Source organism: Xenopus laevis, chromosome 4S (genome assembly GCF_017654675.1).
Source record: "Xenopus laevis strain J_2021 chromosome 4S, Xenopus_laevis_v10.1, whole genome shotgun sequence".
NCBI classification, from domain to species: domain Eukaryota; kingdom Metazoa; phylum Chordata; class Amphibia; order Anura; family Pipidae; genus Xenopus; species Xenopus laevis.
The window spans coordinates 77034011-77047456 of NC_054378.1; the positions used below are offsets into that span (position 1 = coordinate 77034011).

The window sequence follows — 13446 nt, forward strand, 5'->3', positions numbered from 1 at the left end:
TGCCAAATAAAGGCTGTGATTGGCTATTTGGTAGCCCCTATGTGGACTGGCAGCTGACAGGTGGTTCTGTTTGGCAGTACACTTGATTTTATGCAGCCAAAACTTGCATGGAATTCAAAAATAAGCACCTTCTTTAAGGACATTGAGAGTAACATCCAAGGAGCTGGTGAGCAACATGTTGCTCACGAACCACTGGTTGGGGATCACATCAATCCTAGAATCCATTAAAAAAACCAAACAAACTTAATTTCCTTTATTCATTACAAAAACAATTCCCTCCTACTGGTCTTTTTATCCAAAAGTCAAAAGCTTGAGATTTTGCCTTTCTATTCAAAGGTGTAACTAAAGAGAAAGCAGACTCCACAGCCCAGGCCTGGGAGTATAGGGAGCCCAGTAAAGCATAATTAATGAGCAATTTCAAAATATCTTTGTACAATAGACCAATGTTAAAAATGCTTTGTGGCCCTAAATTTAATTTGCTGTGGGGCCCAGTAACATCTATTTATGCCGCTGATTTCATTAGTTAAATTTGCAGCTGAACTGTTTTCCCTTTCCTGTTGAAAAAATTACACAAAATATATTAGATTTTCTTTAGATACAAATGAAAACATATATTTTCCAGTGTCATTTTCAAGAGATCTTCCATAAATATCCTCAGGAAGACAACAAACCAAGAAGCAACAGGCTAACTGAATAGTACTGGAAAATGTCAGCTGTTGATGCATATTGTCCCTCAAATAGATGTTTTACAGGAAAGTAAAATGTTAAAAGATGCACAACATCATACGTTCCAGTCACTGGAGCAACCATCACTTGATGATATTATCTAAAGCAGACATTGTAGACTTATGCTGCCTTCTGGTTGCATTATACTGTAACTTAGTTCCTTTCTTTAGAGCTTATAAAATCAACTTGTTTTAGAATAGGGGCCCCAACTTATTTTACTTATAAGCCACACTCGAATGTAAAAAGAGTTGGGGAGCAACGCAAGTATGAAAAAGTTCCTGGAGGTGGCAACTATGTTTTGTGATTCAAATATGCAAATCATGAGATTTCCCTCCCAGACTCTAATTTGCATATGCAAATTAGGATTACGTTTGGCGGGGCAGAAGGAACGGGATAAAACATACTCAAACCCACCAGGTCCTCCCCTGGTTCTCTTACTTTCAACTGAGACAAGTGCTGCAAACACAACTGCAGGGAAACAATATCCCCCTTATAATCACAAAAATAGAATCTACCCTAAGGGCTGCCTCCAACAAGAAACTAGTCACCACGCTATACACACGTCTCCAATCTACTATCAAACCCCCATTCAATGCAGCAGGGGCTACCTGGACTAGAGACATCCCAGATCTTGAGGAGGATGATTGGGAAGAGGCAACTGATAGGGCCCATGATTACCTGGTCTCTACCAAAAATAAGATAATCCAATTTAAAATTCTACATAGACTCCATCTAACCCCAATCCGCCTGTTCCGCATGAACAGAAGTGAATCATCTCAATGCCCCAAGTGTAACATAGCAGAAGGAAATTATTTGCATCTCATTTGGTCATGCCCTATCATTCAAGCCTTCTGGTCACAAGTCCTTAATTACATTCAGGAGAAAACAATGCTCCCTAAATTACTGACCCCCAAGGTATGTCTTTTAGGCAAAGTATATTATTTTAGAATTTGGAAGGCACACACCCATTTCATTAAAAAGCCATGCTGAGGTGCTAATCCAAGGGGGGCTGCCCAATCATCGCCTACTGATAAATATCAAATAAATAAATAAATATATGGATTGCACACTCAGACTTATATAAAAAGTCAAAATTTATTAAGTCATATCAGTAAAAACTTACAGACATCATAGAAAAACCCTTTTTTTCTATGATGTCTGTAAGTTTTTACTGATATGACTTAATAAATTTAGATTTTTATATAAGTCTGAGTGTGCAATCCATATATTTATTTTTAGGCGTAGTAGATGAGCCCATACCAAGGGCAGCACCTCACTGTTTTATGCAAGGAAATGTGTTCTTCTGAACTGAATGTCCCCCCAGCCCCCTACACTCCAAGGCTGGCTCAACCTAATAAAGATACCACTCCACAACCCCCGAATTTTGTATATTGTATTAGTTGGAAGCTGTGGCTGAGCTTCATGTGGTTTTCTAATAGCACCCCGTACCCACCCCTTCAAACGAATGGTGGTCCCATGTATTTAACTGCACCAAGTAACACCTTGAATCCATTCACACTTACTACACTTATTATTAAACTTAATTTTGTTTGTCCTTTATCTACTTTAGTTCACTCTTATATTTTTAGTTATATACATCCAACTGACATATATACTTATATACACATGTTTTAAGTGTGCACCTGTGCATTTGGTTTTACTTTGCCTTCACTACTTGTATGTCATTACATTGTTTTAAAAAAAATGGTTGGTTTGGGCAATTACTCCCTCTTAAAAGCCACAAGGTAGTGGCGGTGGGGGAAGATTTAGCCTTCAGTTTGAAACCAAAGCTCATCAGACATTTACTTCAATTAATACTACTATGTAGAGAGGCACAAGATCCTTTATACTACTATGACCAGAGATAAACAAGTTAGGGACCGCCATATGGGGTTTACGTGGTATGGTGGCTTTTCAACTTTATGATCATAACTTTGTAACTAAAAACCCCTGTCTTTAAACATATGCACTTGCATTTATACTGAATTAGTTATGAGGCAGGGGCCCAGGGAAGTGCATTGTAAGTAGCACTTCCATTATACTTAAATATACTTTAATTTAGCCTTAAGAGTGCTTCCATAGCACTCCCCCTGATACAACTTACCTATGCAGCAAGAGGATGTCCCCAAAAATACAAAGTGGTGTGGCGAGGCTGGCTGGACGCCACAGAGCAATTCTTTCCTCAAGGTATGCTAGGCCAATAATACCCAACTACACTTAAGTTTTTCAATAGGGGTAACTAAGCCATGACTCGAGAGTCTGGTTAAAAGAAGTCAATATTTGAGTGTGTGGGAAGTCAAATACAGTATACACACGACACTGAAATTGAAACGATTAATGAAGGAACTATGAATGCCTTTATTGTAATGTTTATTGTTGTATTGTTTAAAATGCAAAATAAAAACCTTTAAAAAAATGCCTATGGCATGTAGGTAGAAGATCAAAAGTGCCTTCAAGTATTGGTGTTTTACGTTGTCTACTTCTGCAAAATCCTTTCGAAAGAGTATTATTCTGACATGACAATGATGACAATGATGATCAATGGACTTTATAAAAGTATTTAGGCAAATTCTACTCCACTGTTCCTACCTATTTATTAAAAAGTGAGTTTTTGTTACGGATATAATTGAAGGAGCTGTTTTCTTTTTACAAACTAAAAGACTAGTACAACTGTTCCACTCCAAAATTCCTTTTTTTTAAAAAAAAAAAAAGTCGCCATCTGAATCAGATATCTTCTGTGCATAGCAAAGTCACATTTGTATTCCCAAATAATTTGATTCCAGAAACAACCAGACAGATTGGTACTCCACAAAATAAAGAAGCAGGACGACAAGGTGCTCCAGAATTAGTTGTAAAGTTACTCACCAAACAGTGAAAGTGGTCCGGGTGCACCAGCCACAGACCCCCAGCTTCAGGGAGCGGTACAGCGGAAGATAAAGAAGCAGGGCTGACCGGCACTCAAACGGATCCACAAGACCAGAAATATTCAGTTAAAAGATAAATTTATTGGTAGAAAAATTAAAATTATAGCTTCATCTCCATCCACCCTACACATTTCACACCCTTCAGGGTGCTTAGCGATGAAGGGTGTGAAACGCATAGGGTGGATGGAGATGAAGCTATAATTTAAATATATCTACCAATAAATTTATCTTTTAACTGAATATTTCTGGTCTTGTGGATCCGTTTGAGTGCCGGTCAGCCCTGCTTCTTTATCTTCTGCTGTACCGCTCCCTGAAGCTGGGGGTCTGTGGCTGGTGCACCCGGACCACTTTCACTGTTTGGTGAGTAACTTTACAACTAATTCTGGAGCACCTTGTCGTCCTCTAACCAGATTGGTACTCCATGTCATGGTAAGGGTATGGGGCTGGTAAATAAGGTAAATAAAGTGACATAGTGCTGCACTCAATGGGAATACTTGTGAAAAATTCAAGATTTATTGAAAAAAATCCGACGTTTCGATCACCAACTGTGCTCTATCTCAGCGTCGGATTTTTTTCAATAAATTTATATGTATATGTATATATATATATATATATATATATATATATATATATATATATATATATATATATAGATAGATATTCTCCACATTGTATTAGAATTGTATGACAGGTTGCAGCCAATCATTAATATAAATGAGTAGAGTTAGTAGAATATATTTTATGGTCATGTTATTGTAGCACAAGATGACTGTAGCTTGTATCAACTCTAGGACTGAAGGATTATAAAATGGTGTGGAACTCAGAGGGCCTTGGTTTGGGGCTATTGCTTTCAAACACAGCAAAGTTTAGTGTTTAAAGCAGATCTTGGTAAAATATGTCAGGTGCAACTAAAGCTAGACGAGTGGGTTAGCCCACACTGGAGGCAGAAGCACTACTTTTTGTGACATTTAAATATAGTACGAAATATAGTACAAGAGTCATTGAGTCCCATTCAGCCAGTCTGGCATCACATAATATCCTCACTGACACTTAGAGGCAGTTTGAATGGTAAATTCAAATCTTCGAGTTGAACTCATAAATTTGAGTTGGGAATAATCCAAACTCAAATTGGAGATTTATCATACCTCGACCCTGGACTTGAATTTGATTTCAAAATTTCAAATCGGTTCGCAACCTACTTCACCACCCTACACTGGCTGAGCTCATGTAGAAGTCATTGGCAGAGGTCTGACCCATTTGAAGAAGTCTTCCTGACATTCGGGGGGGTTTTTTTCAGAAAAAACTCGATTAGAAATGCTTTTGAATTCAATTCGATTCAAGTTTTAGGGTCGGTAATATTAGTTCGAATTTTAAACGTTAGATTTTTTTCTTAAATAAAATACCATCCGAGTTTTGAGGTCATTCAAGTTCATTTGAGGTAAAAAAAAAAAAAATCTATCACTCAACCATTGATAAATCTGCCCCTTAAACCTGTATTTATAGAAATGTGTAATTTTACACTAAAAAAAGTATACATTTGCTGTAAAATTAAATCTGTGTTTAGGAAGTTGTGGCTTTAGTACTAAAACCTAGCTTCCTTTTTGAGATAAATTTATATAAAGGCTCAGGGTGTTATATTTAGAGCATAAATGGGAATCCATACACTAGAAAGGCCAGAAATAGGGGTTAGCAGAAGAGGTTTGTGTCTAGGGTGCACAGGTAGGGAGCACTGAGCATGTACCTCTTCTGTCAGTACTCCTCTAGGTTCGGCCACTCTCTGAGCACCAAATCTCCCCACTCACTAATGTGTGTTGGTTGTGTGGTCCTAGCCTAGACGGCACAATAACTAAATATTGGTGCAAGAGTAAAACATTCTTATGAATAAAATAAGATTCCAGAATGTTAAGGCCATTTAAATTGGCAACAACTTTTCTTAATTTTTGACAAAAATGTTATTCTCTGACGAATATCATATGCATTACCATTTTTCTTCTATCAAGTTACTAAAGATTGTAAGTCTAAAGGGAATACTTTAGGGGCACATTTACTAAGTGAATTTGAAGTGAATTTTCTAATTAAAAAACTTCGAATTTCGAAGTATTTTTTGGGTACTTCGACCATCGAATAGGCCAAATTCGACTTTGATTCGAATAGAAAATACTTTGAATATTCGACCATTCGAAAATTGAAGTACTGTCTCTTTAAAAAACTTCGACTTCGCCACTTTAAACCTGCCGAATTGCAATGTTAGCCTATGGGGACCTCATAGAGCCTAGAGCCAAAATTTGGCTAACTTTTAAAAAGTCAAAGGGTTTTTTTTGAAAATCTTCGATCGATCGATTAAATCGTTTGAAATTCGATTCAAATGATTTCTACGATTGATCGAAGGATTATAATTCGACCGAAAACGGCCACAAAATTCAAAAAGAAAAGTTAGACTATCGAATTTGGCCAATGCAATGGTCGAATTTCGACGTTTTTTAACTTCAAAATTTGACCCTTGATAAATCTGCCCCTTAGAGTATAGGTGCCTTCCTATATGTCAAAGCAGAATACTTGAAGTACAAGTACAGTACAGTACAGTAACATTGTCTATAGACCCCTCTGCAGTAAATTATTTGTCTGTACAAGAGTGTTCCAGGCACTGAGGGTAAATAACAAAAGCTGCAGGTAGTTCAGACCCAAAACATGTTCATCCATGTCACCCACACTAATGATCCATGTTCAGTAAATCTATTGTACTTACTGTAATATTATTAGTCTTTTTTATATTTTGGGAGGCCAAGTGGTTACCATTTCATTGTAACTGCAAATTGTAAAATTATCAGTCATAGTCCATTTATTTTCACCTTCTGCAGGTTCAGAAATCTTCATCCTTCAAATACTGAAGGCCTTCCCTTCATCTGTAAAATACTTTCTTTATCTAGGAACCACAAGTAGTACTGATAGCTACAAGAAAACATGTAGGCTCATATTCAGCCATGAATAAAAATGAATTAAAAAAGTAGTGATCCTGTTGTGGAGGAACCATCACTGACTTCCACTGTTTGCTGAAGCTCCATCACATCTGGTAGCACAGCAAGATACCAACACAACACCATCTTCTAGCTGCTTGGCAGGATGTAAGAAGTTGCTGGCATGTGATACCAGCTGAAGAACATCATACTATATAGACTACAGTTAGACATTAGTCTCTAGTTCACTGATTTCTATTGTGCAGTGGTCTTTTTCTGTGCATCTATCAGTGTTCTCTGGAAAGGCTGATTCTGGATCTTGCTGCATCTGTTGGAATTCATGTCGAGAAGGGGTAAATTGCGGGGCACTACGACTCTTCACACAACCATTGCGTTGGTATGCCATGATCTGATGGAGACTAATGGGTTTGGTTTCACAATTCAGAGGAACCTGCTGAATGCAAAGAACAGAAAATAAGCACTGAAATCAAAAAACATCAGTTAACATTTGCATATGTGCTTTTTACAAATATGCAACAATGTAGTGCACATTATGTGTTTTTGCTTTTAAGGTATACATAACATTTTATGCATAAATACAAATATATAAGTTTAAGAGAAATTGGTTGCTAGGCTTGCTAGTTAATGAAAACATTAATTGGCTCAAATTACTCTAAAGTGTATCAAAAGCTAGGTTTAGGGTCAATAACATTTTATCTCTAGAATATCATTTGTGGAGGAGAACAGGGATGGTTGTCCATTGTCCCACCTACTCTTTCTCCTGGTAACTGAATTACTATCATAAGCAGTTATAGCAGCAGACACCTGCAGAGGCCTAAAGATCCAAGGAGTTGAGGCAAAAATTCTCTATGCTAATAATGCATTCCAGATTTCTGTATTAACTTACAAGCTGAAAGAGTGGTATCTATATCTTGTCTATGTTTTGTATAGTGGCACTCTAAGTATAGAATTCCTGAAGATATGCCTTATATTAACAAAAAGTAAAGTGTCTCACTTAGCGAAACCCAGTGCATTAATAAATAATAACATGTGTGCGCAATTGTTTTGCTTGCTTAAAGGTACATGAGGTACATGAGGCACATAGGATCCTTAATCTGGAACCCCATTATCCAGAAAGCTCCAAATTAAAGGAAGGGCATCTCCCTCAATTTTAATCAAAGGATTCACATTTTTTAAAATGATTTTATTTTCTCTGTAGTAATAAAACAGTACCTTGTACTTGAGCCTAACTACAATAGAATTAATGCTTACTGCAGGTAAATCCATCCTATTGGGTTTAATTAATGTTTAAATTAAAGCCACAGGTCCCAAGCATTCTGGATAATAGATCCCATACCTTGATGTTGTCAACTTCATGCACAAAACAATAGGATATTAAGATAATATTACTTTACAGGAGTGAAGCACCTTGTTGTTTTGACATGCCAAACTTAGCTTAGTTTGGTGTACTCATGGTACAGCGAGATAGGATAGGTGTATATGCATTCCTGGTCCAGTTTATAATGAAATAGTACATTGTCATAGTACAATTTTAACTTGGTTTTAGCCCTTTATGTTACTCACCTCTTCATTCTGCTTTGCAAAGTCCTTCCTGCAAATATGGGCCATTATTCCAGCAGCTAGTGCATCTCCCAACACATTAATCATGGTACGGAATCTGTCCCTGAAAACAACCAGCATTTAGCACTTATCATTAACTGTGTGACTAGATAATGGGCTGCTGGAAGATAAACAAAGGAAACATTCAAAACAATGACATGCTCACAGTTTTGGTGTGCTACATATATATACACAGTAGTTTAAAAATAAATGTAACCCATTTAATTATCCTTCCCAAAATATGCTTGCCCATTAAATGCACAAATTCTCAGCACATATAGAATCTGAACTTTCTGTTGGTTACACACAGCTACATAGCCTGTCAATTTAGATTAGACATTTTCTCATACATATATATTTCTACATATGTGAGGCTGGCCACCTTTCTGCTTTTCAGAATACTGAGAAGAGAAGATGGGACTGTAGTCCAGTCCATATATGTAACCAATGTCACTCTCTGTCACTTTGGAGCCATCCTACAAAGTTATGTTTACCAGATTACTGGTGATTGATAGTGACAAACTACCTTTGTTTTAGGACTATCGGGGTGTTTTAAGGTTTTTATGACTATGAGCAGGAAAGAATGAGATTTGCGGTTCTAAAATAACGAGAGAGACAAGGCTGGGAGCTTTTGCCAGTCCCTGTGTTTAACTGTTAAACCTGCACAAAGTGAAAGCTATGGCTCTACTACCCTTCACTATGATTCTGGAGGCACAAACTCCACAAACTAACTGTAAATCTGCCCCAATTCCTCACTAGTATAACTGTTCAACTATTGAAATGGTTCATATTCATTATTACTTCTCAGCTGCAGCTGTAATCACGTATTTGTAATCAATTATATGCATTAAAAAACATACACTGTAAAAAATGACAAACTGTAAATTTAAAGTGAAAAACAGAAAATCTACATCAGGTCTAGTAAACTATATATCAAGCAAATGTTTGATTTCAAGCAGGAGACCCGTAAATGCTACCTGCTGATTGGCTGCTATGGGATATTAGAACAAGTACAAATGTTGCAACCTTTACTCCAAAATGTGCATGAAACTGAAACCAACAAACTCACAGTGCCCAATCGACTGCAATAATAAGTGTGATGTCATCAGTAGGAAGGCCAACAGATGTCAACACAATCACCATGGTTACCAGGCCAGCCTGGGGTATCCCAGCAGCTCCGATACTGGCTGCTGTCGCTGTTATACTGAGAAAAGAACCAGGTATGTGTTAATTGCCCTGCAATATAAATTGGACAATAAATTACTGTAATTAACTCTAGAACAAAGTTGATCCATGAACTGATCTGTGCGCAACTTCAGATATTCGCGAATTTGCGTTGTCCAGACGAATTTACACCTGGCGAAGTGTTGCGATGTGCGCAAAGCCAGCTCTGGTGAATTTTCGCCGGTTAGTGAATTTGCCCCCATGTGTACTGCCAGACAGAGCCTCCTGTAGTGGACCAGTCCATATGGAGCAACCAAATTATAATCACAGCCCTTATTGGGCACCTCCTAGGAACATTGTGTCATGGTCGGCACCCTAAATTCAGAACCAATGCTAAGCACCATGTTCTCGACTCTTGCTTCGCCTTTAACAGCCGCCTTTCACCTCAGGAGGAGCTCTCGGCTAATCGGATTCTGCCCGGTCTTAAATAAGAGAGGTGCCAAGCGAAGGGTTCTGAACGAGCAAAGGGGCTCAACAGTAAAGCAAAGTCTTTAGGGTAGATGGTCACAGTACAAGGAGTAGACAGAAAGTGTAGACAGATCAGGCCGGGTCGGGGCAGGCAAAGTCAGGCAGGCAAGGGTCAAACCAGGAGATCAATCAGAAGGGGATTCATATACGGAAGAGTCAGTTACCAGGCAGAGTTAGGATTTCAAAAGTCAGGAAAGTCAGTAGCAGGCAGGGGTCACAACAGGTAATCACATCACAGAATTCAAAAGCTTAACAGCACAGAACCACCAGGAACTAGGAGAAAACCTATAACAGGTAATGATAAAATACAAGTTGTCCCCTATGTTTAAATTTTGCGCCCTTGCACGCTGGCGTCATTGCGATGGCGCCACTGCGCCTATAAACTTGGAGGAGGCACGCCGCGGTACGCACCCTTAGGAACCGGCGCATCAGAGGAGGAAGATCGGCGTGGTGGGCGTCCCCGTCGAGAGCGCAGCAGGCGTCCCCGCCGGCCCACAAGGCCACCAGAAGTGAGTAATCCTCCACATTGTTTGTGTTGTTCCCCAACCGTTTTTAAATTTAACACCTTAGAGGGAACATTGGCACACCTAAGAGGGAACATTGGTTGGGGACATGTTTTAGACCTATGCCTATAGAGCAGGTCATATTTATATACAGGCATCCCCTTGGCCTATACCTAAGGTGGCAGCTTTTGGGAGGTGGCTCTTTTGAGAAATGGTCCACAGATGACCATATACTGTAAAAATGGTAAAAAAATATTCTGGCTGTGGCAGGACACTTGTGGCTAAATCCTATGGTGGAGGGGAGGTTCCTCTAACCTTTGGCGAATGGCGATCATCACTGGCACAGTATGCAAACTGTACTGTGAATGCGCCAGTGCCAAAGGGGAAGGGGGGCAGTGGATGAAAATACATCCCTGAGTCCACAAACATTACCCTAGACTGACAAAGCTTCTGTGTTTTGTGTAAGAACAATTTAGTGCACTACAAGGTCTGAGTGGCTACATAATCCTGTGTCTAAACTGGAAAACCCTAAACCCTTTCCCTAAACAAGAACACTGCTTCAGCACTAATCTACTAACAGAAGTAAAGCTTGCTTAGATTCTGTTAAACCAATTCAAACAATGAGATCAGGTTTATTTTCAAATAACAGAACTGTAACTACTACCTGCTCATTAGGTGCTGTGTGTACAAACAGGCAAAATTCAGAACCTGCTATTACATTATGTCCCTTAACTTTCCTTTTAAAAAAGAAACATCTGCAAGTAAGCTGCTACAGAAAAAAAAGATATTTGACTATTACCTGATGGTTATAATCTGCCCAAAATCCAACTCATAGTTGTTCACCTGGGCGATGAAAATGGCAGCCACGGCTTCATACAAAGCAGTTCCATCCATATTGATAGTGGCTCCCACAGGAAGCACAAACCTGGCAATACGCCTGTCTATATGATTATTCTCTAGCAAACATTTGAAGGTAATAGGCAGAGTAGCAGAGCTGGCAATACAAAAAAGAAACAAATCTTTTAATTAGAAGAGGTATGGCGTAGAAACAGATCACTAAAACAGTTGTATCTTATTTTGCTCTATTTCTAAAGGACCAATAGCACATTATACATAAAATATTCATCATTCACATCAATCTCTGCCACAGTGGAGCAGTAACAACAGTTTATAAGCGGAATTACTATAATTTACTTTATCTCAAAACATTATCAAATGTATCAGCTGAATTCCTTTGTCCTGCAGTACGATATTGTACACATTCAAATATCTCTATTTTCTAGTCTCTTCACTTTTAATTAATACATATAATAAGTATTTAGCACATTATTTTGCCCAATGTCATCTATTTGATGATGCATTTGCAAGAACCACACAGAGGGTGTGGAGATGCAGTTAATGGTCTGCCATCACTAGGCAGATAAGAGCAGCCAAACGTGACCACTCGTGATTAAAGGGATTCTGTCATGATTTTTATGGTGTAGTTTTTATTTCTAAATTACACTGTAAATAATTCACTCTACCATGTGAAATGTCATTCCTGAACCAACCGGAAGGGGTGATATCACTCCAACTTTCAGTACAGCAGTAAAGAGTGTCTGAAGTTTATCAAAGCACAAGTCACATGACTGGGAGAAGCTGGGAAACTGACAATAAGTCTAGCCCCATCTCAGATTTCAAAATTAAATATAAAAAAATCTGTTTGCTCTTTTGAGAAACAGATTTCAGTGCTGAATTCTGCCCAAGCAACACTATTACTTGATGGGTTTTGAAAAAACATGTTTTCCCATGACAGTATCCCTTTAAGACTAAGCAAAATAGCAAATCGGTCTCAAAGAGACATATTTCTTAAAGTTTCGATTTGTGTAATTTTAGAGGTTTTTTTCTACACAATTTATTTATTAGAAAATCCAAATATAAAAAACTGGAATGAATAAAATCGTGGAAAAAGTTGAATACCTCAAATTTGTGTTTTACTCATTATTAAGTGAACTTGCAAGCATTTTTTATGCTCACGTTTTCATCTCGTAAAGGAGAATTCAACCCATTAAGAAATAAACCCATACCCCCCCCCACACCCCACGTAGACCCGCCTCCCTCCTCCCCCCAGCCTAACTACTCCCCGGGGAAATGCCCCATACTTTATACTTACCTTGCTTCGGCAATTTTCTGCATGCGCAGTTGTCACAAACTGACAAATTGCTCCAACTGTGCATGTGCCGACATGCTGATCTCCCACTCAGCTTGCCGAAGACCCGGAAGATGGCTGCGTGTAACTCAGATGCCCGAAACTTCGCCGAGGGGTAAGTATAAAGGATCGGGCATTTAGGCTGGGGGGAGGAGGGAGGGGGGGTCTACATGGGATGGGGGGTGCGGGAATATTTCTTAAAGGGTTTAATTCTCCTTTAATAGATATAAAAGTTTGTTTTTTAAACCATTATTCAAATTCATGATTTTTAGTGCAAAAACTTTTGAACCACACAAAAGAAAAAATACAAATGTTGATCAATAACCTCCATAATCTGCACAAAAATATAAATCAAGCATAGCATACAAGACAGTTTCACATGCTGTTCTGTGCCTTTTTATATAGAGTATTGGGCCTGTTATATATCTGATCTCCACAGCATACTTATTCAAGGGTGTCTAGAAACACAAAGTCATAAATAAACCTATATTTGAAGCTACTGTATTTGACACTATGGTACTTCAAAACGTGGACAAAACAAGATTTATTTTCCCCAGTGGCTCATGCATGCTATAAAATGTGTGTTTGTTAGAAGGCAAAATAATTCCTGTACTCACTGACATTGATACTATGGCATTTTTAAAGGAACAGGTCAGTGTAAAAATATAAGAAACTTTCTAATTACAATCACTTAAATAATCTGCATTGTTTCTAAAATAATATATATGAATATATGAATGTGATATGAACACATGAAATGCTGGAAGGGAAATGCAAACTAGTAATACAAAGTTTCCAGCTTTTTAAAGACTATAGTGCTCATCTTCAAGTGCAGTGAG

General features: G+C 38.3%; 1 protein-coding gene across 2 annotated transcripts in view; it reads right to left on the reverse strand.

The window, feature by feature from the left end:
- Positions 1-6104: 6104 nt before the first annotated feature.
- slc1a7.S (solute carrier family 1 (glutamate transporter), member 7 S homeolog) overlaps positions 6105-13446 on the reverse strand; it is a 28629-nt gene continuing 21287 nt past the window's right edge. The window contains exons 8-11 of one of the 2 annotated variants that reach the window (XM_041561488.1): positions 11219-11413; positions 9294-9428; positions 8189-8288; positions 6105-7055 (exon numbers count right to left, since the gene is read on the reverse strand). In XM_041561488.1, the coding sequence (XP_041417422.1) occupies positions 6831-7055; positions 8189-8288; positions 9294-9428; positions 11219-11413 (655 nt within the window). In that variant the 3' untranslated portion in view covers positions 6105-6830. Of the gene's footprint in view, positions 7059-8188; positions 8289-9293; positions 9429-11218; positions 11414-13446 lie in introns of both variants that reach the window. The other variant, XM_018260914.2, reaches the window with a different exon arrangement.